Source organism: Ammospiza caudacuta, chromosome 3 (assembly GCF_027887145.1).
Source record: "Ammospiza caudacuta isolate bAmmCau1 chromosome 3, bAmmCau1.pri, whole genome shotgun sequence".
Classification (NCBI taxonomy): domain Eukaryota; kingdom Metazoa; phylum Chordata; class Aves; order Passeriformes; family Passerellidae; genus Ammospiza; species Ammospiza caudacuta.
This window is the reverse complement of record NC_080595.1, coordinates 73,638,859-73,658,733: the sequence shown is the minus strand read 5'-3', so window position 1 is coordinate 73,658,733 and position 19,875 is coordinate 73,638,859. Positions and strand designations below refer to the sequence as shown.

Here is a 19,875-nt window from a genome sequence, read left to right as displayed (position 1 = left end):
TTGCGTTGTTGATCTTTCAAGCAGGTGGCTTGAGTCCACGTGAGAAATTTGGCTAATTTCAGCATAGGAGTTGTTTTTTAACAAATTCACCCAAGCTGTCACATCCTCTTTCCCTATTCATCTGATTGAGCTTTTTCAGATGAGCATCCCTCATGATCAACCTTAGGAGGTGGCCATTGCCCTGCCCTGGAGATCCTGGAGCCGTGTGTGGGATGTCATGGCCTGGCAGCACCCCAGGGTACAAATCCAGCAGGGCTGCACATTGTGTTTCTTGAGGTGCTGCCTGCTGGAACCTGTCTGCCTCCTCTCCCTGAGCTGGCTCCTGTGCTGTCAGTGTGGGTGGTGATACAACAGCCCTGCAGGGAATGGGGGAAGCAGCTTGTGCATTGGAGACCAAATGCCTGGAGAATTGTGCTGGTGGCTCATCATCCTCACAGCAGTCCAGGAAGCCAAGAGCTCGGTGCCAGGAGCAGGCATGGAGGTTGATCTTTGGGTTTTTTTTAATCTACTGGATGGAAAGCCTTTAATTAGAGCTAATTGAGGTTTGACTCTGGGTGATTTGTCTATCCAAACACAGATAAATTGAGGCAGTTTCTCTGTGTACCAGAGTGGTTTGATCTGGAGGAACGGGTCACCCTGTTGGTGGTAAGAGTGGGTGCTGTGGTCTCTAGCCCTGCAGAAGGAGTCTTGCAAAAAACCCCCTAAAACAGCAAAAAAAGAATGAAAAGAGTTTTTGGTTCTGCAAGGGGAGTGAGGACTCTCATAAGCAATGCAAATGCATGCATCCTCATGTAGCTAAGCTGCCCAGAGAGGTTGTAGATGTCCCATCCCTGGAAGTGTTCAAGGCCAGGCTGGATGGGGCTTGGAGCAGCCTGGTCTAGAGGAAGGTGTCCCTGCCCCTGGCAGGGTGTTGGAACAAGATGATCTTTAAGATCCCTTCCAACCCAAACCATTTTGTGAGTCCAGGTAACAGCATGATGCCCCTAGGGTGACCTGAGCCAGCAGTGAGTCTCCAGCTGTGCTGGTGTATCCTACATGTGCCCAGGAGGGATAGATACATGCACGGCTGTGCTGTCTGGGATGCCTTTGGCTCTGCCCAGCATCCCTGGGTGCAAAAAGGAGTTTCCCCATCTCTCTGCACAACCCCCTTGTTGTAAGAAAGGACTGATAACTCCAAGTCACGGGTAAAAATTTTTATTGAATGCTGTAGCTGTCAGATGGCAAATCAGTACCCTAAACATATTTCATCCCACCCACATCCTTCTCTTTAATCCTTTATCTGGTGTCTGCCTTCAGCTTGTAAAACCTATGGAGGCAAGGCTGCTCTCTCTTGTAGTGCCCTGTTGTCTCAGCAGCCTTTTGTGCTCTGAAATCCCAATATTTACAACCCCTGATAGGAATAGGAAATTATGCGAGTCTCTGGAGTGTTACAGCAAAAGGCAGGAGCATTTTCCTCCAGGTGAGGAGCAGCTCCACTGCAGACTTGCCTGCTTTTTTAGCTGTGGGAGATTATGCTGCTTTTGCATGGCACTGGATGAATTTAGGTTAAACTGAGATTAGCCCTCTGAATCATTTTGCTCAGGGTTTTTTTTGCAGCTGAGCCAGAAAATACAGTGAATGCAGAAGCTGTGGAAAGGTTTTTAGGGGTGCATTTAACTCATAGGGCTCCTTTTAAAGCCTGGCCCTGGCACGAATGTTTGTTGGACTCAAGGTTTGCAAAATATGTCCCCTCGCAGGCAGGTTTGCCTGGCAGAGGCAAGCCTGGGCACTGCTTATCAGGCACAGGCACATCCCAAGTTAGTGGTGCTGACAACAAAAACAGGAGAAAGAGTGGGGAAGAAGGGAGAGATTTCTCCCTGCCATCCCAGCAAACTACAATTCTCCATTTTTGGGGTTAAAATCAGAAAAACTGATTTTTACCAGTATCCACTGGTAAATGAGATTTTTTTGTGTGTGGTGCATAACAGCATTTTGCAGCTACCACGGGGCTCTGCACTCACCTGGGCTGGCCTGGGGTGGAGCTGGCATAGCTGGGCTGCATTGGCTCCTCTGAGTGTCCTGCTGTGAGCAGTGCTTTAAGCTCTTATCGTTTTATTTATGGCTCTGCTGGCCTTGGCTGAAATATTTCAGGGGCTGGATGGAAGGCAAGCAAACAGCCTCACTCAGGGCATTCAGCAGCACAGCCTCAGCAAAGCTGAGAAACAAACCCAAACCATGAATAAGGGAGATGTTGAAAATGGAGAGGGGAAGACTACGGCCCCAAGCCCACCAAGGTTCAGTTTCATGGCTAGTTTCATGCTGCGTATAATCCCATGAGTCAGCAGATGTGACAAGGCTGGGGCTGGTGTGAGGTTAAGCTGTGGGGTTTTGGGGTATTTCAGAGGAGAAGAGGATGTGAAAGCAACCCCATGTCCAGGCACGTGGCTGTGGCAGGGCCTTGTGGCTCCATCTCTTGCTCTTTCACAGGTCAAAACCCTGAGGGGGAAGTCAGGAGCCTGGAGCAGTGTTCCTCAAACTCAGCCCCTGTCAGCTCCCACCCATCCCCTTCACTTCCTCTTGTGGCAGTGCAGGACTGGGCTGGGCCCAGAAATTAGCCATTAAGTTTGTGCTGTGTTCACATTCCAGCACTGGTAAAGAGAGAGGGTAAAGCTGTTGGATGGATTTCCCAGCCAGAGGGGCCTGTGGTCTGAGGGCTGGGAAGTGCCCAGGCAGCCAGGAGAAGAACAAAATTGCCTTCTGGAGTTGCACCAGGTTTTATTTGAGGCACAAAGCTGTAAGGTGAAGTGGCCAGAGCCCTGGGGAAGGTGTAGGGCTGGCTGGGTTTTACTGGAGTGGGCATCGCTCCAGGTTTGCTCTAAGCCATGACTTGATTTTCAGCAAACTGACATTGGGTTTGAACTATGCTGGAGAATGTGCAATAAACAAAATGTAATAATTCATAAAATAATGCAAAGAGAAACAGCATAAACACAAAAATATAAACTATAATGCAGTAATATTGAGGTTTCCCTGCTGTGCTGGCCACATCTCTTGGGGTCTCTGTGTTTGCAGTGTAATGGGTTTAGGAGCATAAGAGGAAACTAAAAGATGGTTTCTTCTGCTAGCCAAACTCAGTATCAACTAACTCATCCTGTAATTGGGTTTGGAACCTCTTCATCAGGGTTTCATCACCTCATCATTATGGTTTGAGTTGAAAAAGTGAGTGGGCAAATCCACAGAAAGGGGAAGCCACCAGAGGCCTCATGGAGAAATTATCTGCTTGAGAAGCACTCAGCCCACAGACAGCCAGGGCAGGGCTGATGGGGAAGAGCCGTTTCCTCCGTGGGTGGCTGCAGTTTTGGTTGTGGCATCTAAACCCTGCCCAGACCCAGCATTGCCCATCCTGTGAGGCTTGGCTTGAGCCCTCCTCCCCAGGGCTGCCTTGTGTTAAGGGAAGAGGCTCCACCACAGAGAAGGGTCGAGCATTCTCCTGAAACCAGACGGGTGAGGTGAAGGGCACAGAGAGGAAATTGGGCTTTCCCACCCTCCTGGTCTTCCCATCCTGGCAGGGACATGCCTTCTGCTCTGCAGCACCACACACCATCACTGCCCTTCTGTGACACCTCGGTGAGACCTCGTGGCCCTGCCAAGGTGTTTAACCTGCCAGGGTCTGTGTGCCCCCAGGGAGGACCCCCAAACACCCTGTACACCATGAAACTGCTGATCCACAGGGATCCTCCCTCCCTACCCCTGTGGGGTTCACAGCAAGACCACACCAGCACCACTCTGCCTGCAGCATCCCCTGGGCTCTGCCCAGCCCACCCTGCTCCTTGTGCTGGGGTTTTTCCTGCCGCATTCCCTACGGAGGCATAACAGACCTGGGAATAAGGGCTGGTGTCAGTCGGGTGTCATCTTCTGGCAAGGAATCTGGGAAGTGACTGCCTCGGCGCTAAATTTATCCCCCCCACATCCCAGAGGGTGCACAGCCACCCTCAGCAGCAGCAGCCAGCCTGCCACCCGCCTTTGTTCCCGCCTGCTTGCGGCAGGAGGAATTGCTGGGAAGCATCACCTGAGGGAAGGGTGTTTTTTAGTGCCTGCTGCTGCTCCTTCCTAATATTAGCACAGCAGCTGCAGTTTCCGTTTGTCTGAGCTAAGCTTTTATTGCAGTACTGTAAAACGGAGGCAACAAATGGGACCAACCCGTTCAAACAGAGCTGGTGACAGCAGCTGTGAAAGAAAACAAAGCCAAGCCTGTGTCTTCTCCTGCCCCATCCCCTTTTGTCCTCTTCTCTCCTCCTGTCCCTATCCCCTTCTGTTCCCTTTTCTTCCTTTTAGGAAGGGCCTTCAGACACCCTGATCTGCTTAGAGCACCCTCCCAAATGCATTGGGATCCAAGAGGGTGCTGGTGCTTGAACTGCAGTCTAAAGGGCTGCAAGTACACAGGAACTTTTAGGATTTTTTAAATTAATATTTTTTGGCATTGAAAATCTCTTGGTGCAGTGCTCAAAAAAAGAAAAAGCCCAAAAAAAAAAACCTGGCAGAGCACCTCTGATGGGTTGTAGGAAGCTGCTGTTGTGACAAAGCCACTGCAGTGCCTTTGGTTTCCCTGCTGGACTGTGCATCTAACAGTGTCCCACGTGTCTCTCTCTGCAGGCGCAGATGCAGCCCCAGTGGCAAGCACAGGAGCCCAGCAATGAGGATGTAAAGGTGAGAAATCCCATAGTTCTGTAAAGGCTAAAGGGTTGCAAGAGGGGTTTTTTCCCCCAGCCAGAGCTTGGTTTCACCCAGTCACCACTCATAAAAATAGGAATGGCCAAGGTGGTTTCAATGCAGTGAGTCACAGGCTATGAATAGTGTGTTTTTACACCTATTCCACAGGCTTCACCTCACAGCAACCTTTTGCATTCCCTGGTCTTTCCAAGCCTCATTCCCAGTTGCTTTTTTCCTGTGGTTTAAACATTAACACACATCCAAGCATCCTGTTTGCTTTGCCTCAAGCTTGCAACTGTTCAGCTATTTGGAAAGCTTTGGGCTCCCGGGACAGCTACAGTCAAATAACCTGGGTGATTTTGTCTTTCCTAGCATGTTTTAGCAGCTGTTTAATTAAACTCCAAATGAGTTGGTTCTGGGAAGACAGAGCTGGGGCAGCTGTCTGCTCCCTGCCCTCCCTTGGCCAATTGTTGCTCGGTCATCAGGATCCTTTTTGGGAATTGGTAGGTGGGTTTGTGGTTGAATATTAGGTAGATGAGTTGCACAAGGCAAAACTAACCCCTAAAGCCTATAGTATTTTTAAAGGGGATATCAGAGCATATTACAATTTGGAAAGTGGCCAGCTGCTGTCCTGTCCTTCCCTTGATATTCCCCCTTAATGGCCATAGCTGATTCTCCATGATGAGCTGTACTGGAAAGGGAATTTCAGAATAGAAGGCAGATTCTTTTAATTAAAAATTAAAGCTGACTTTTATTTTTAACATGCCTATTGCGTAATGCACTGTGCTAGAACAAATCCTCCCCTGTTTATTTTCAATGAGGGGAGAAAAAAAACCCTTTTATTCTACCAGGAACAGGCTTCAATGTTAATTTAATGTGAACTAATGGGCATCCCGGCAGACATGTGATTTGTGGGTGGCGAATTCCTCGACACGGATGAGGAATGTTCAGGCACATCCATGCCGGCGCGGAGGTGGCTCAGCAGCTCCCTTTCCCACAGCCTTTAATCCCAATTTTGCATTTCATCTCTGGGTTGTAGGCAAAAGCCTGTTAGCAGGAATAGCCTGATCTTCCCTCTGTAGGAGAAAACAGGGTTGTGAAATGCTGTTGGGAGAGGGAATTGCATGGGGACAGGGCTTGCAATTCTTTTCCCTGGCAGGTCAAGCAGGGCCACAAGGTTGGGGAAAAATGTTAAATATTGGATGACCCTTAAAATAACCTGTTTAGAAGGACTTGGTGACCTGCAAAAGTGCCCAATCTGCCGGCCAGGGATGTGAGCATGTTGGCCCAGGCATCTCATCCCTGCAGGGAGTGGGAACTAGGAATGCTCTGCTTGAGATTTGCACCCTGAGGGGATGTTGAGAGGCAGAGGAGGGTAGATAATGTTCGCTACTGTCTTGGAGGTGGGAAGAAGTTTCAAGAAGAAACATGCAGAGTACAGTCAGCATAGGAAGCAGGTTCACACCAGCACCCAAATTCATAGAATCATAGAATTGTTAAGGTTGGAAATAATATTTAAGATCATCAAGTTCAATCCTTAACCCAACACGGCCAAGTCTACCACTAAACCATGTCCCCAGCTGCCACATCCACATGTTTTTTTAATGCTTCCAGGGATGGTGATTTCACCACTTCCCTGGAGAGCCTATTACAATTCCTGACCACTCTTTTGGTGAATAAATTTTTCCTAATATTCAATCTAAATCTCCCCTGGCACAGGTTGAGGCCATTTCATCCTGTCCTGTCTCTTGTCACCTGTCACTTGTCAAATGGTGCTGCTTTCCAGTGCAGTACTTCTCAGCAGTGCTTGCTTCTCCTGATGTCTTCAGAACTGTGCAGCTGAACATTTGCTCTTAGCTCACATCCAGTACAGGAAAAAGCAAAGCCACTTAGGTGACACTGTGGTCAGTGCCAGCTCCTGCCTGTCCTTCCTTGCTCTGAACTTGGAGTCTGATGGGATGGACTTTTCCATCAAGCTTTAATGGGATGCTCTTGGGAACAAGGGTGACGTGGGGCAAACAAATCATTAATTTGATATGGAGCTGGTCAGTGGAGCTGGTCAGAGCCATGTGCTGTACTGGAGATCCCTGAAGGGTCTCACAGCCCTCGTCCTGCTGCCTTGGCACTGGCTGGAGCTGTGGAGCCAGCTTTTAGCAAACAGCAGGTATGGAGCAGGTTTTGGGCATCATCACCTCTTGCCTCCAAGAGCTGTGCTTTAGGTTTTAATAAACTGAGTCTGAGAAGGAGAGCCCACCTAAAATGCTCTGCTGAGGTTGCACGTTCCATCCTGGTGCAGTGGTTGCTCCTACCGGGTGTCCCAAGGGTGTGGGTTGTGTTACTGCTCCTGCCTGATGTGCCAAATACCAGTGCTGATGTCCACCCCAGGTCATCTCCTGTGCCTGTTGTGGGCCAGCAGAGCAGGTCATCCCTTGCTGAGGGTGGGCTGGAGTGTTTTGAAAGCCGGGGTGCAGGTGGTTTTGGGTGTTACCTGTTGCGTAGCATCCCCCCAGTTAATTTTCCCTCTGTTTCTGCCCCCAAAGCTGGAAGGTGACAAGCTGGTGCTGCCGGTGAGCCCCAGCCCGGTGAGCCCCGCACCCACGCCCAGCCCCAAGCCCCCCGAGGCGGCCGTGCTCACCGTGGAGCCCTCTCCTTCCGAGAAGAAATGCTTCTTTGTCGACGAGGCCGAGCCTCTCCTGCGCTGCGACTCCACCTCCAGCGGCTCCTCTGCGCTCAGCCGGACAGGCTCTTTTATTACCAAAGGTAGCAAACCAGCCCAGGGCAGAGTGGGAGGACAGAAGGGACACCATGGTGTGTCCCATGTGGTCAGCACATGTGGTAGAGCTGCCCAACACACAATATCATTAAAGTAAATAATTGGGAAAACTTGCTCTCCAGGATATGCTTATCACATCCTTGTTCCCGACCAGAATATCCTGTTAGCAAAGATGATAACAATTTGAGACAGAAAAACATCTTTAAAGGCTTTTAACTCTTTGAAGTCCTGCTAGGGAAGTTGTAGCATCCCTGGGTGTTGGGGGTGTTTCTCCTGACTTTTGGCTCTTGCGTTGGCCAGTGCATTTCTGCATGAGATTAAATCAGAGAATGTAATTTCCAGACTGATTCTTGTTTCAGGTTTTTAAAAATTTTTTTTATTCTTGGTCCTCTTTGCTGCAGACATAAAGTATCATTAGTCACCCCCCCTTTGTTTTAGGGGCTTCAATTTACTGCATTTAACTTGCTGCATTTAATTTCTGATGAAGGTGAAACACTGAGCTCAATCAATATACCAAATTTATACTTGGGTATGAAAATAAAGCTGATCCAACAAAAACAACTTGAAAGAGCAGGATTCAGCTTTTTGGCTCCTCTCCTGCCCTCACTTTTCCGAATTGGCCATTCAGCATTTACAAATGCTGTGTTTGCTCTTGCAGGATCCTGGCTGAGGTGTCTCAGCAGCACTGCCTTCTCCATCTTCCTTCATCCCCATCACTTGTCACCCTCTACCTTTTCCCTCAGTTCTCCTTGTGGCATGTCCCTCTCCAGAGGTGCCATCAGGGGATGGTCTGAGAACAAGCCCTGGTTAGCAGAGGTTTCTTGGAGAGTTCCTTGACCAATCCCTTTCCTCCTACAGAAAAGAAGGACACCGTCCTGCGCCAGGTGCGCTTGGACCCGTGCGACCTGCAGCCCATCTTTGACGACATGCTGCACATCCTCAACCCCGAGGAGCTCCACGTGATCGAGGAGATCCCGCAGGCCGAAGACAAGCTGGACAGGCTATTTGAGATCGCTGGAGTCAAGAGCCAGGAAGCCAGCCAGACCCTCCTGGACTCTGTCTATAGCCACCTTCCCGATTTACTGTAGGCACTGGGTCACCGCACGCTCTCCGAATATCTGCTAGAGCTAGCTTGGCACTCGTTAAGATGACCAACAATACGCAGGCGGGATTTTTTGTAGAATATACGGCCAGTATTTTCATTGAGGTGTCCTTGGTTTTTGGAGGGGGTGCAGTTTGCCAGCGTTGCACCCCTCCACCGTAACTCTATCGCTCAGTCCGAGTCTTTGCATCCTCTGCCCCCTCCCCGAGCCTCTCTTCTCCTTGTTCTCATTCCAATCAGATCAGACAATGCACTTTAAAAAAAAAGAAAACAAACAAAAAAATCCAAAACTGCAGTTAATGAACTGAAAGACCACCAATCTGGTGTAATCTAACACATCAAATTGGGGATTGCTCTGTAGTCCCCTTCCTCTGTCAAAGCTGTCGCTCAGAGTGACCATCTCCCACCACTTCCCTTCACCTCAGGGCAGTAAATGGCAAAATCACGCAAAAATCCCACCCCAATTGTTGCTGGTTACTGTCTCTTAACGCAGCTAAGCTTCCCACCCAAGCTCTTTTTTTTGATGTACTCTTGTTTGGCTCATATCCATTGCTGAGATTTTACTAGCACGGTTATTTATTGTATGGTTTTCACCCGGACAACGCATCGCGCTCCTAATACGCTACAGCAGAAGCGCTTAAACCACAAGGAAAAGGGTCAAGCCCCACCAACCTTCAAGGCAGTGGAAAGATCCTTTGCCTCCAGTCGAATGTAAGGAGTTAAACTGCCTTGCCACATGTGGGAATGGTGGGGCCCCAAAGGGAGCCGGTGCTGGATGTGGGGAGGCAAAGGCCGCCACTGGTCCTGCTCTCCTCATGCTGTAAGACTTAAACCAAGCTATGCTTTTACACTCGTGTCTCTTGTTTTTTATACAGATGTGGCCGATAAGTTCTCCAAAGACCTTATGTGGTCTCAATAGTCTCTTCAAATCACACTTCACTTTTTATTAAAAGAGGTCGGGGGTGGGGGGTATGGGGGACAAAAAGCTGCATCATAAGAAGTCTGTCTGATTATATTTGCAATTATTATGCTCCCGTAACGAACAGTCTGTACTACGCTCAATTTGAAGAAATAATGGTATGAGGGTGGCATGAGCTGCCCCATGGGAAGGGGTGGGAGTGGGGGAAGAGGGGAATGAATTGAAAAATTGCCTTCCGGTGTACTAATTTATTAATAAATACTAGGTGTTTGTTACTTGACACGATTCTGTGTTAATCTCCTTAACAGCTGCCTCTGCTCGGGGACACCTGGGTTGGGGCTGGGATTTGCTTGGGGTGCCCATGAGGGGGATTTTGGAGTTTGGGGGTCGTGAGGAGGAAGCTTTGAGGCCAAAACATGATTGCTTTCTCTTGGTAGCACTGTCCTGAGTCCCCATGGTCGCTGCTGGAGCTCCCAGCAAGTCCCCACCCTGTGCTGGGATGGGGGACCTGTGCTAATCCCCATAGCAGTGACAGATCAGGTGGCTGATGGGGCTTCCAGGGTTGGTTTTTGCAAACTCTCAAAGGCTTTGCGGGCATTTTGGGGAGCCTGAAGTATTAATTTTCCAGGAAGCAGCTGCTGTGTTGAGTCACTCCCGAGCGAAGGTCTTGCAGTCGCAGCATTTCTGTCACTGTTACATTGCCCATGTCCTTAAAGTCTACACTGGCAAATAACTCATCCCTTGTTATTCCGTCTACAAATTGAATCCTTAATGGGACAAATGCTTCTGGTTTATAAGACTGTCATTTTGTTTACTTGGCTCCAGAGTGATTTCTGTTATTGAGGGTGCTGTATTTTCCTTCTGACTGGCACTGGAAATGCTGTTGCAGGACTATACATAGGTACACGATTAAAACTTTTCAACACATGCACAGATGAAATATAGTGTCAAATAGCAAGAGCCTTTATTGGGAGCTCTGGGGTAGAGTTTTCCCTTGGTGACAATGAAACATTTAGCTCTCGGTGCCTGCAGTTCTGAGGTGCAACCCAGTATCAGCCTGTTGGCAAGAGATGCTGGGACCAGTGGTGGTTGATCCACCTGGGCAAGAATTGGTAAGGGGAGGGAAGGTATGCAATTCTGGGCTCAATCAATAGTTGGCTTTAAATTATCCTTGGCAGGTTCTTGGAGCAAATCCAGCTGAAAAGTTAAAAATTGTCCTTTTCTGGTGGTCTCCCAGGTAAATGCATGGGGTGTAAGCAGTACAGCCATCATGCCACCCTCCCAGGAACCATCAACCCCACCCTGCAGCTGCACTTCCTCTCCTGGCAGCCACGCATTTTCTGATGGGCTTTGAAGGTAAAGTGAAAAGAAAAACAGTCGTGGGAAGAGGATTTAGCCAGCTGAAGAGACACCACAAAACAGGCATGTTGTGGAGGTGCCTTGGCCTGGAGCTGCTGAGGAGGCGCAAGGAAGCTATTTGGTTCCCTGGGTTGTTGGGATGCATTTAACTCATCTGGAGGGCAGGTCGTGGAACTGGCCAGGACTTGGGCAATCCTTGGCTTTGTCTCTGCTGTGCACACTTCCAGCATGGTTCCTTTCTTTAATTGCATCTGGATATTGACCTTTTCCCTGGCTCTGTCATTTCAGATTTCCAACTTTTTGTTGCATGAATATGTATATGTGTGTACAGTATATTTATTATACATTTATCAGTACATTATATATTTAGATAAACTACAAAAATATTTTAATACATTGTGCTATTTCTATATTTACATATTTTCCTACCTTATTACTATGTATTTTTTCAGGTGTATAGTATATAAATATTTTCTGTCTCTGGGGGCGTGTAGAGAAAAAATATCTGAGAGCAGCTGAGCCCCACATACAGGCAGGGTGTTTCCTGGCAGTGTGGGTGGTGCGAGGAGCCACAAGCCCTGTGCCCCCACCCTTCCTCTGAGCCAGCTCTCTTAAGCCTTAAGAAAATAAACCTGGCAGGTGGGATCAATGGGTTCATGTCCTGGAGGCATAACTGCATGGCAGCAGAGATTGTCCTTGTTCTCATCTTTGTCTTATTCAAGGCATTGTGGGCAGTGCACAAGCTGTGATGTGCAGCTCACATGGGTGAAATCTTTGGCTAAAAAGGTGGAGGTGTGAATATAAACATCTTTATAAATATATGTGATATGCATAAAAGTGCATTTTTTACAAAATCTGCATTGAAAATGTACTTGAGAGTGCATTGTAGGTGAGAGGTGAAATTTGGGTGCTGGGGTGGCAGTCCTGGGTGGCAGTGCCTGTGAAATCAGAGGGCACAAGGAAGCATGATGAGGGCACAGCCTCCTCTGCCTGCTGGGGGCATCTTGCTTCAGAGCACAGACTGAAATTTCTGGTGTGGGTTGCACAAAACGTTTGCTGCCCCAGCCCTGCTTCTGGGGCTAGGCTATGAGTTGTGAACATTGCATTTACCCTTACAGTGTTTGCTGGGACAAAGCCCTCCAGAGATGCCTCCAGCACAGCCTGGCATCCTCAGGATGGGCTGGCTCTGCTGATCAGGACCTTTTAATTCCTCCAGAGCAAATGAGCATTGGGATTGTATTTCTAAATTCTCTCTTCTTTCTTTTTTTTTACCCCATGAATTGCAGGTGCTCTCTGCAGAAGAACAATTTGTGCACTTTCCTCTTACCTTAGCCAAATTGGAGTTTATCCTAATGGGGAATGAATTGCAACCCTCTGGGTGTGGCTGCTCACATCCCGGTTGGAAAAGCACCCTGGGTTTTCTGGGAGATCATTCATCCCTCTGGCTCCTTGTATATCAGCTAAATCTCTGGATTGCATCAGTGTTTGTGCAGGAGGGATGGTCCGGGCAGCCTTTGTGTGAACATCTTGTGGGGACATCAGAGGTGATGCTGAGGGTGTCCTGCAGGCTCAGTGTGGGATCTGGGGGTATTGTGAGATCTGAGGGATTTTTGGAGGTCTGTGCTCATCACTGGGGGTCACAGGGCTGAGCTGTGCAGTGCATGGCAGGGAGGCAGCTTGGTACAGGCACAGCTCACACCAAAATCCTCCTCTGACATCACTTAGCCACCAACTTTACACCATGAAGGGTTTGCAGCTGTTTTTTTCTCCTCTTGGACTTTGCTCCTGTGAGTGCCTCGAGGGGGAAGTTTCCAGGGCAACTGGTAGGAAATGGGAAGATGGAGGAAAAATAAGAACTATAATTTGTGTACTCATTAAGCACCTGCCTGATGGCACCCCCTGAGGTGTTTATCACACCATTTCGGATGCGACTGCTGCTTCTCTGTGTGAGCATCCATGAGCTTTATAGTTTCTTTGGGATACTCTAATTAAATTTTCCTTACTTTTTGGGGTGGAGAGAGCTGGGTGGATAATGGAGGACCTGCCTGTTGTGGAAGCTGTGGGTGTTTCTGGCAGCTCACAGTTGCTGCCCCGTGCCCCAAGCCCATTTGGCCAATGCACACTTGTGTCTCTGCTCCTGCTCCCCAGTTCCCTCAGGGGAACCCCCTGGCTGCTGCACCAGCTTCACCTGTCTGCTCTCTGCCCTCTATGGATGAGATTAACTTCATCTGGATTTAATTTGAAGGGAAAAATCTATAAGCATGGTCTCAAAATACATTTCTGGGCACAGGAGCTTTTGCCAGGACCTGTCAGGCTCAGCAGGAAACTGGGACTGGGGCTGGACATTAATCTGCCTGGCTTTGTTTCTGGCAGCTCTGAGTTTTCCAGGCTAACACTTGGCAAGAATGATACTAACTAAACCATTGATCTTCCAGGGTCCTTCAAAAGCTGATGATTGCTTTTTGTGGCTTCTTCTCTTACTGATAATTTATTTTAAGAATAACAAGCTGTCTTGCCACTCTCCCTGGTGAGCAGAGCTCCAGGTGCCTTTCTACTGAGACTGGCAGTGTTATTTTCATTTTGCAAGTGGGGAAACTTGAAGGACAGAGATCAAACTCCACATAAGAAAACTGATCAGAAAAAAATTCACGGTGAAATTCAGAGAAAAGTCCTGCCCCAACAGCTCCCATCCCCCCAGGAAAAAGGGGAAGGATGGAGGCAATGTTCCCAAATGTTCCAGTGTTCCCAAACCATGCTTTCCATTAATTAATTTGCCCTTTAAGTGAGATTTTTGAGCTGGGAATAAATCTATGGCCATGCTGGCTCCCTGGTTAGATTTTTTTGTCTTCCTCTCTCCCCATCTCAGCAAGTGCAGCTGGGAGGAAGGTCCAGCTCCGGAGCTGTGACAGCAGCCTGTCCTCTATCTTCAGTCCCTGTCCCTCCCAGAGAAAACCACTCACTCCTGCCTTTCCCCCAGCCTGCCCTGTCTCCCCAAGCAGGGATGCTCCTTCTCGCTGCCCTGATGCCCATAACACTATGGAAGAAAGACACAAAACTGGGGCATGGAGCAATTTGACTTTGCAGAGCAAAACAACTCCACAGGGCCAGGGAACTCACACCTGAAAATCACAGCTGTCCACAAGTGGTGAAACCCCAATTTTTTCCTCCATTTGTGTTTTTTCTCGTTTTCCTCCTTTCCCAAGGACCTTTCCCTGCACCTGGACATAATTTCTGTGGCAGGGGGATGGTGGAGCAAGGACTGGCAGTGATGGGAAGAGGATTCACTGATGCTCTGCCAACTTCCAGGCCAGATGTCACCACCAAATTGACCTGTGGGGAGGGTGCACCCACCTGCCCTCTGCTCCCTGGATGGGCCCTGCAAGCAGGCTGGCAGCCTGTGAGTTGTCCTGAGCTGAAATTAGGCATGGGAACCACCCCAAAAATTAAACAATCTGGACAGTAAAGATGAATTAAGCCTCCCATTAGTCATACCCCCTAAGGAGGTGCAAGAATGGAACATGAACCCTTTCCCCTACCCCTGCTGTTGCCATCTTAAAAAATTTCCTTTTAAAATATTACATTTAAACTTGAAAACTATTTTCCCTTTTTTTCCTCCTTTTTTTTTTTTTTTCCTATCACCTCTGCTTTCTTCTGCTCGAATACATGGGAAGTTTCTTCTAATTAAATGTGTCTATGGACAGATAATCCTCTTTTGCGCAAGTGTCAATATGGTCCTTTAGCTAAACTAAATATTTTCCCTGCTTGATATTTATCCTCCCCTGGCTGCCCCTTGGCTCCTTCCTGGAGGTATTTGAAGACTGTGATCCCATTCCCTAGCTTTTGTTTTTAATTCTTCTGTGCTCAGGTCAGGTTTTCTCAGGGTTTTGTGTCATGCCTGGGCATTTAAGAGGTTCCTGTTTTGCTGCTGCTGCTGTGGACCTCAGTCCTCCTTGGAACACCCAAAGCCTGGAGACAGCCACATGCCATCAGCACACTGATAAAAGCTGAAATAACATCCACCTCTGCACTAACCTTGGATCTTGTAGAATCAGAAAAACACAGAATGGTTTGGGTTGGAAGGGACCTTAAAGCTCTCATCCCACCCCCCTGCCCTGGGCAGGGACAGCTTCCACTATCCCAGGTTACTCCAAGCCCCATCCAGCCTGGCCTTGTACAATTCCAGGCATGGGACAGCCACAGCTTCTCATGGGGCCACCTGTGCCAGGGCCTCACCACCCTCACAGTGAAGAACTTCTTAATAATTAATCTAAATTTCTCCTCTTTCACTTTAAAACCATCCCTCTTTGTCCTATCATTATCTGCACCTGTAGAAAGTTGCTCTCGCTCTTTTTTATAAACTCCCTTTAAAAACAAAAGGTCACAGCGAGATTTCTCTGGAGCCTTCTCTTCTCCAGGCTCAGAAGGCCATGATTGTCCTCACACGGGTGGCATTTGCAGCCAGGCCCTGGTGATGCTGAGTCTGTGAGCTTTGCCCTTTTGAAATCAGGAGCCTTCCTCACTGTGGGTTTGCTTTCACTGCGCCTCCATCAAATGCCTTGTCTGGACTCATCCAGCCTTCCCCTCTTCTAACTTTCTGTGATTGTGATAAATAATTTATGGAAGAGGCTGAATCAGGATTTGTTGCCTGGTATAAAGTGCACAGACTTCTGCAAAATACCCCTTGGTCTTGCTGTTAGCCTAGAAATAGGAACATTATTATAATAAACACGTAATAGCCTTGGCTCTTCTCCCTCCTGCAGTGACACAAATTGGGGGTGACACTTGCTCAGCAAATGCAGCTACTCAGTCGTGCCATGAGCATGAGGGATGAAGAGCCAAAGAGTGGAATCAGTGAGATTTTCTGGATCTGGCAGGGAAATAAAAGCTGGTCTGGCAAGAACCAAATTCTGCAGGTCCCTGGCAGAACTTTGAGTCCTTTGAACTCACAAGTGTGGGCACACGCTGTGGAAGAAGCTTAGTGTGTCCCTAGGACACCTGAGCAATTCCATGCTAAGGTGAAAAAAAGCTGTTTTGATGGCAAAATTGAAAGTAACCTGGGTTTTGTGCTCCTTGTACTGAAAGACCAAGTCATTGTTTCCCAGTCCCTTTGTCCTGCTCCTCTTTCCCTACTCTGTGTCCTGCAGCTGCATCCCTGAGGATCTCAGAGGGGACGGATGAGGGGTGGGAAGGGCTGGAAGGGGCTGTTTTCCTGCATCCACCCCCAAGGTGATGCACTCCTGTACACGATCCCCATGGGTGAATGATGCCAGCTGTGACTTGTTGCCACGGATGGCCATGTGGGTCTTGGACTGAGCTTGACACTCCGACCCACAGGTGTTCTGTCTCATTCCAGACCCTTCTGAAGGAACCAAACTAGGATGGCATGCCAGATTTTAAATTAGTAGATGTGTATCAGTGGAAGAGGCAGTGATAGAGCACCTGGTGTGCATCCTAAAAGAGCTCTCCACTTCTTCTGGCACCCTTGCCCCAACATACAAAAACCACAGGGGACTCAACACTCCCGTTTGGGGTTTGGGTGTTTGAAGATGTAAAAACATCTTCCCTAAGGCAGGAAACTCTCCCTTTAGGGTCAGCACCTCTAACACTCCCCCAGAGCTGCCCAGGGAGGTTGTGGCACCGGGATGCATTCCCGTGTCTCCTGCTCCAAGTGACCCTGCCTTGGCAGGGAGTTGGACAGGTTGGTCCCCAGAGGTCCCATCCAACCCTGACAATTCTGTGATTCTGTACCCAGTGCTGCCCTGGGGCTTTGTCCCCAGGCCAGGTCCCGTCTCCCTTCTCAGGTCATCCACCAGGGTCTCCATACAAAACCCACAGGACCATGTTTCAAATTCCAGGAGTGCTTCCCAATCAGACTAATTGGTTAGCTGCTATAAAAATCCACCACATGGCAAACCTGCACTCAGAGGGGATGGACAGACCCAGGGACACTCCATGACAGGTGAGTCACCTGAAATAACCCCTCGTTTGTCTGGAGTCCCAGCAGCTCCTGGAAAATGAGCTGCATGATCATCACTGCAGTGTCAGCACCTGCTGATGCAGCACTGTTAATTATAGAGCTGGAGCTCAAGCCAGCACAGCACAATTAACATTTCCTAGGTGAGGCTTGAGAGCTGCTGGGCTCTCCCAGACCTGTCCCAGGCTGGAGGTGACAGCAGGATGCCATCAAGAGCTGCCCTAGAGGTGGTGGTCCCATGGTCAGTACATGGATTTACACCCTGCTGCTCCAAGGCTGATGTTTGGGCTCACAGTCCAGCCTTTAATGCTGCAGCAATAAATTGCAGGTGGTTTTCAGAGGAAGGGCAGATGGTCTCCACTGGCAGCTCCAGCAGGAGGGAGGGAAGGGGTTACAGTGTGACATTAAGGTTTGCAGCACCCATTCTCTACATCATTATTCACTTTTTTCCCTGAGAACTGGGTATACAGTAGAAGGTGTTATTTTCAGCACTGAAATGCTGGCATCTTACACCTCCCATCTCTAAATGTGCAACCATTTCCTTCCAAAGGAGACATTTTTCTGAAAATAGAAAGAAATGCATATTTTAACCAGAGCAAGCAGTTATTTTCCTGCACTTCTTGATTTTTGGAGCATCTGGCAAGCTGATGTTACCACATTAAAGTTGCTCTGCAGACTCCCCATCCTCCAGCTCTAGAAAACCTGGATGGCCAGGGACACTAAAGCACCTGACATTCCTCATTCAAGGCCAGAGAGTCCCTGTGTCCCAACTCATGCCCAGCACTGCCATGTGCCCAACACACTCCCAACCCTACCAGCCTGGCCACCAGTTCCAGGCTGGAGTCTGTGAGGGTTAAGTGGTCCTTTTTAGAAGGTCCTGTTGTCACAGAACAAAGGGTAATGTTTTAAAAGTTAAAGAGGGAAGATTTAGACCACCCTCATTTTACAATGAAAGTGGTAAAACACTGAAATAGGTTGACCAGAGAGGTGGTGGATACCCCATCCCTGGAAAACATTCAAGGCCACGTTGGGTGGGACTTTGAGCAACCTGGTCTTGTTGAATATCTTGCTCAAGGGAATGAACTAGATGACCTTTAAAGGTCCCTTCCAATCCAAACCATTCTATGATTTTGTGGTCTCTGAAAGGGCTGAGTGGGGCTTGCAGGATCTCCTTGTGGGATGTAGGTGCTCAAGTTCTGTGCCAAGCACCTGCACTGATGGTGCAGGGGGAGTCCCATCAAGCCTCACATGGGTTTTGCTGGGCATTTCAAAGGAGCTCAATGCCCAGCACATCCCCCCATCACCCCATCCCTTCCCACTGCTTCCCAGAGGCTCTCAGCAGTGATGGAGCTGGTTAATGGGCTCTGATGGAGAGTTTGATATTTAACTCACTTCCACAGTCAGGCTGGAGAGGTGACTCAACAAGGTCTTGCCCTTGTTCAGCTGGGAAAATCACATCCTGTTCTTTTAGCTGGAAAAACACTTGGCCACAAATACATCACATCATGTTGTACATGGAGGCATCTGCTCCTCACCCAGGCTGATGTCACCTCTCCTGACCCCTATGAGGAAGGGCCAAAAACTGTCACCAACCCATGGGCTGTGTTATTGATGCACACAACTGCCTGGGCTGCTGCAGTTTCAAAGGGTGGCCCTCATGGTGCTCAGAACTTCAAAACAACTCTCCCTGTGCCTGGTACTGGGCTCACTCCATCTCACCCCAGCAACAGGTTTGGGTTTGTGCCTGTCCACGTGCGCAACTGCACATCCCCAGCACAACTGGTGCAATGAATCTGAGGAAACGAGCACAAAACCATTGAGCTGTACTGATTTTATGTCACTGCCAGGCTTTGCACTCAGCTTGGGAGCCAGAGAGATAAAATACAGCTCGTTTTGTTGATGCTAGTGAGGTTTAAGACTCAAGACAAATTAATTGCATCTGTGTTTTTTGATCGTTGAAGGCAATTTCGTGAAGCATTTGTTAAGGATGCCACTTAAGGAGGAATTTCCTAACTGCACAAGTTAATAACTTTAAAACTGCTACTCAGGCTCCCTGCAAAGGGGCTTTGTGCTGCAAATCTCTTTGAGGCTCATAATTCAATCCTATTTAAAAGCAAATTTTCTTAGGTTTAGAGCAATGAATATTTAAATGCTACCACTTGAACAATTTTCAATTTTGAGATAATTTCAAAGCCAGGGGAGTATACAGCATTCGGCTACTCTGCCACACTTCAGCGTCTGAATTGATTTGACCCAGTAGCTGACTCTTAAGCAGCTTAAACAGCTATAAGGGGTTAGAGTAGTTTAAAGGTTAGGGTAGTTTAAGCAGAATATCGTGTTTTCAGGGCTTTGGTTAAAGAAATGAGAGTTCACAGGCTGTCAAGCTGAGCAGCTCCAGAAAAAGGATGTGACAAGCTTTGCTAGAAAAGCTCTCTGAAGGACTCAGCATCTTCTCTGCCTTCAAACCTTGTCTGGTTTATTTTTTTTTTATTCTGAGAAAAAAAATAAAGAAGAAAAATGAAATGAAAGGAGCATGTTGAACATTGACACAAAATGCAGAACACAGGCAAAATGTTTGGGAAATGCTGTGAAGGTGGGTTTGCACTGACAACAGCCTTATTCTGCTCCCTGTATTTGACACTTCTTCAGTACAAATCACTTCAAAACACAGTAAAGCTCTGAAAAGTGGCAATGAAAGAAACAACACATGAGCTTTGCTGTGCTCATGTTTAGCCCCTCCAATGTCAGATACATGCAAATTAAAAATCAAAATATGAAGCCTTTAAAAACTCTGTTGTGAGCCCAAACCAGATGATCTGCACAAGATTTTGGCCAGAGTGATTATTTCAGATGGGAAAGCAGACAAGGGAAGAAGGAGAGGTTGTTGGTTTTGGGGTGGTTTTTTTTTGTTTGTTTTTTTGGTTGATTGTTGTTGGTTTTCTTTTTTTTTTTTTTTCTTTGTAAGAGATATTTATGCCACTCCTAGCCATAGAAATGGCCCCTGTGTCCATTATAATTTATTCCTTTTGATTAAAAGCCATGCATATGCCAGTATAGTT

The 19,875-nt window shown here is 48.1% G+C and overlaps 1 protein-coding gene across 2 annotated transcripts in view; it reads left to right on the top strand.

The window, feature by feature from the left end:
- TNFRSF21 (TNF receptor superfamily member 21) overlaps positions 1–9,642 on the top strand; it is a 35,115-nt gene extending 25,473 nt beyond the window's left edge. For both annotated transcript variants that reach the window (XM_058801179.1, XM_058801180.1), the window contains exons 5-7: positions 4,633–4,686; positions 7,230–7,449; positions 8,321–9,642. In XM_058801179.1, the coding sequence (XP_058657162.1) occupies positions 4,633–4,686; positions 7,230–7,449; positions 8,321–8,550 (504 nt within the window). In that variant the 3' untranslated portion in view covers positions 8,551–9,642. The remainder of the gene's footprint in view (positions 1–4,632; positions 4,687–7,229; positions 7,450–8,320) is intronic.
- Positions 9,643–19,875: the final 10,233 nt, after the last annotated feature.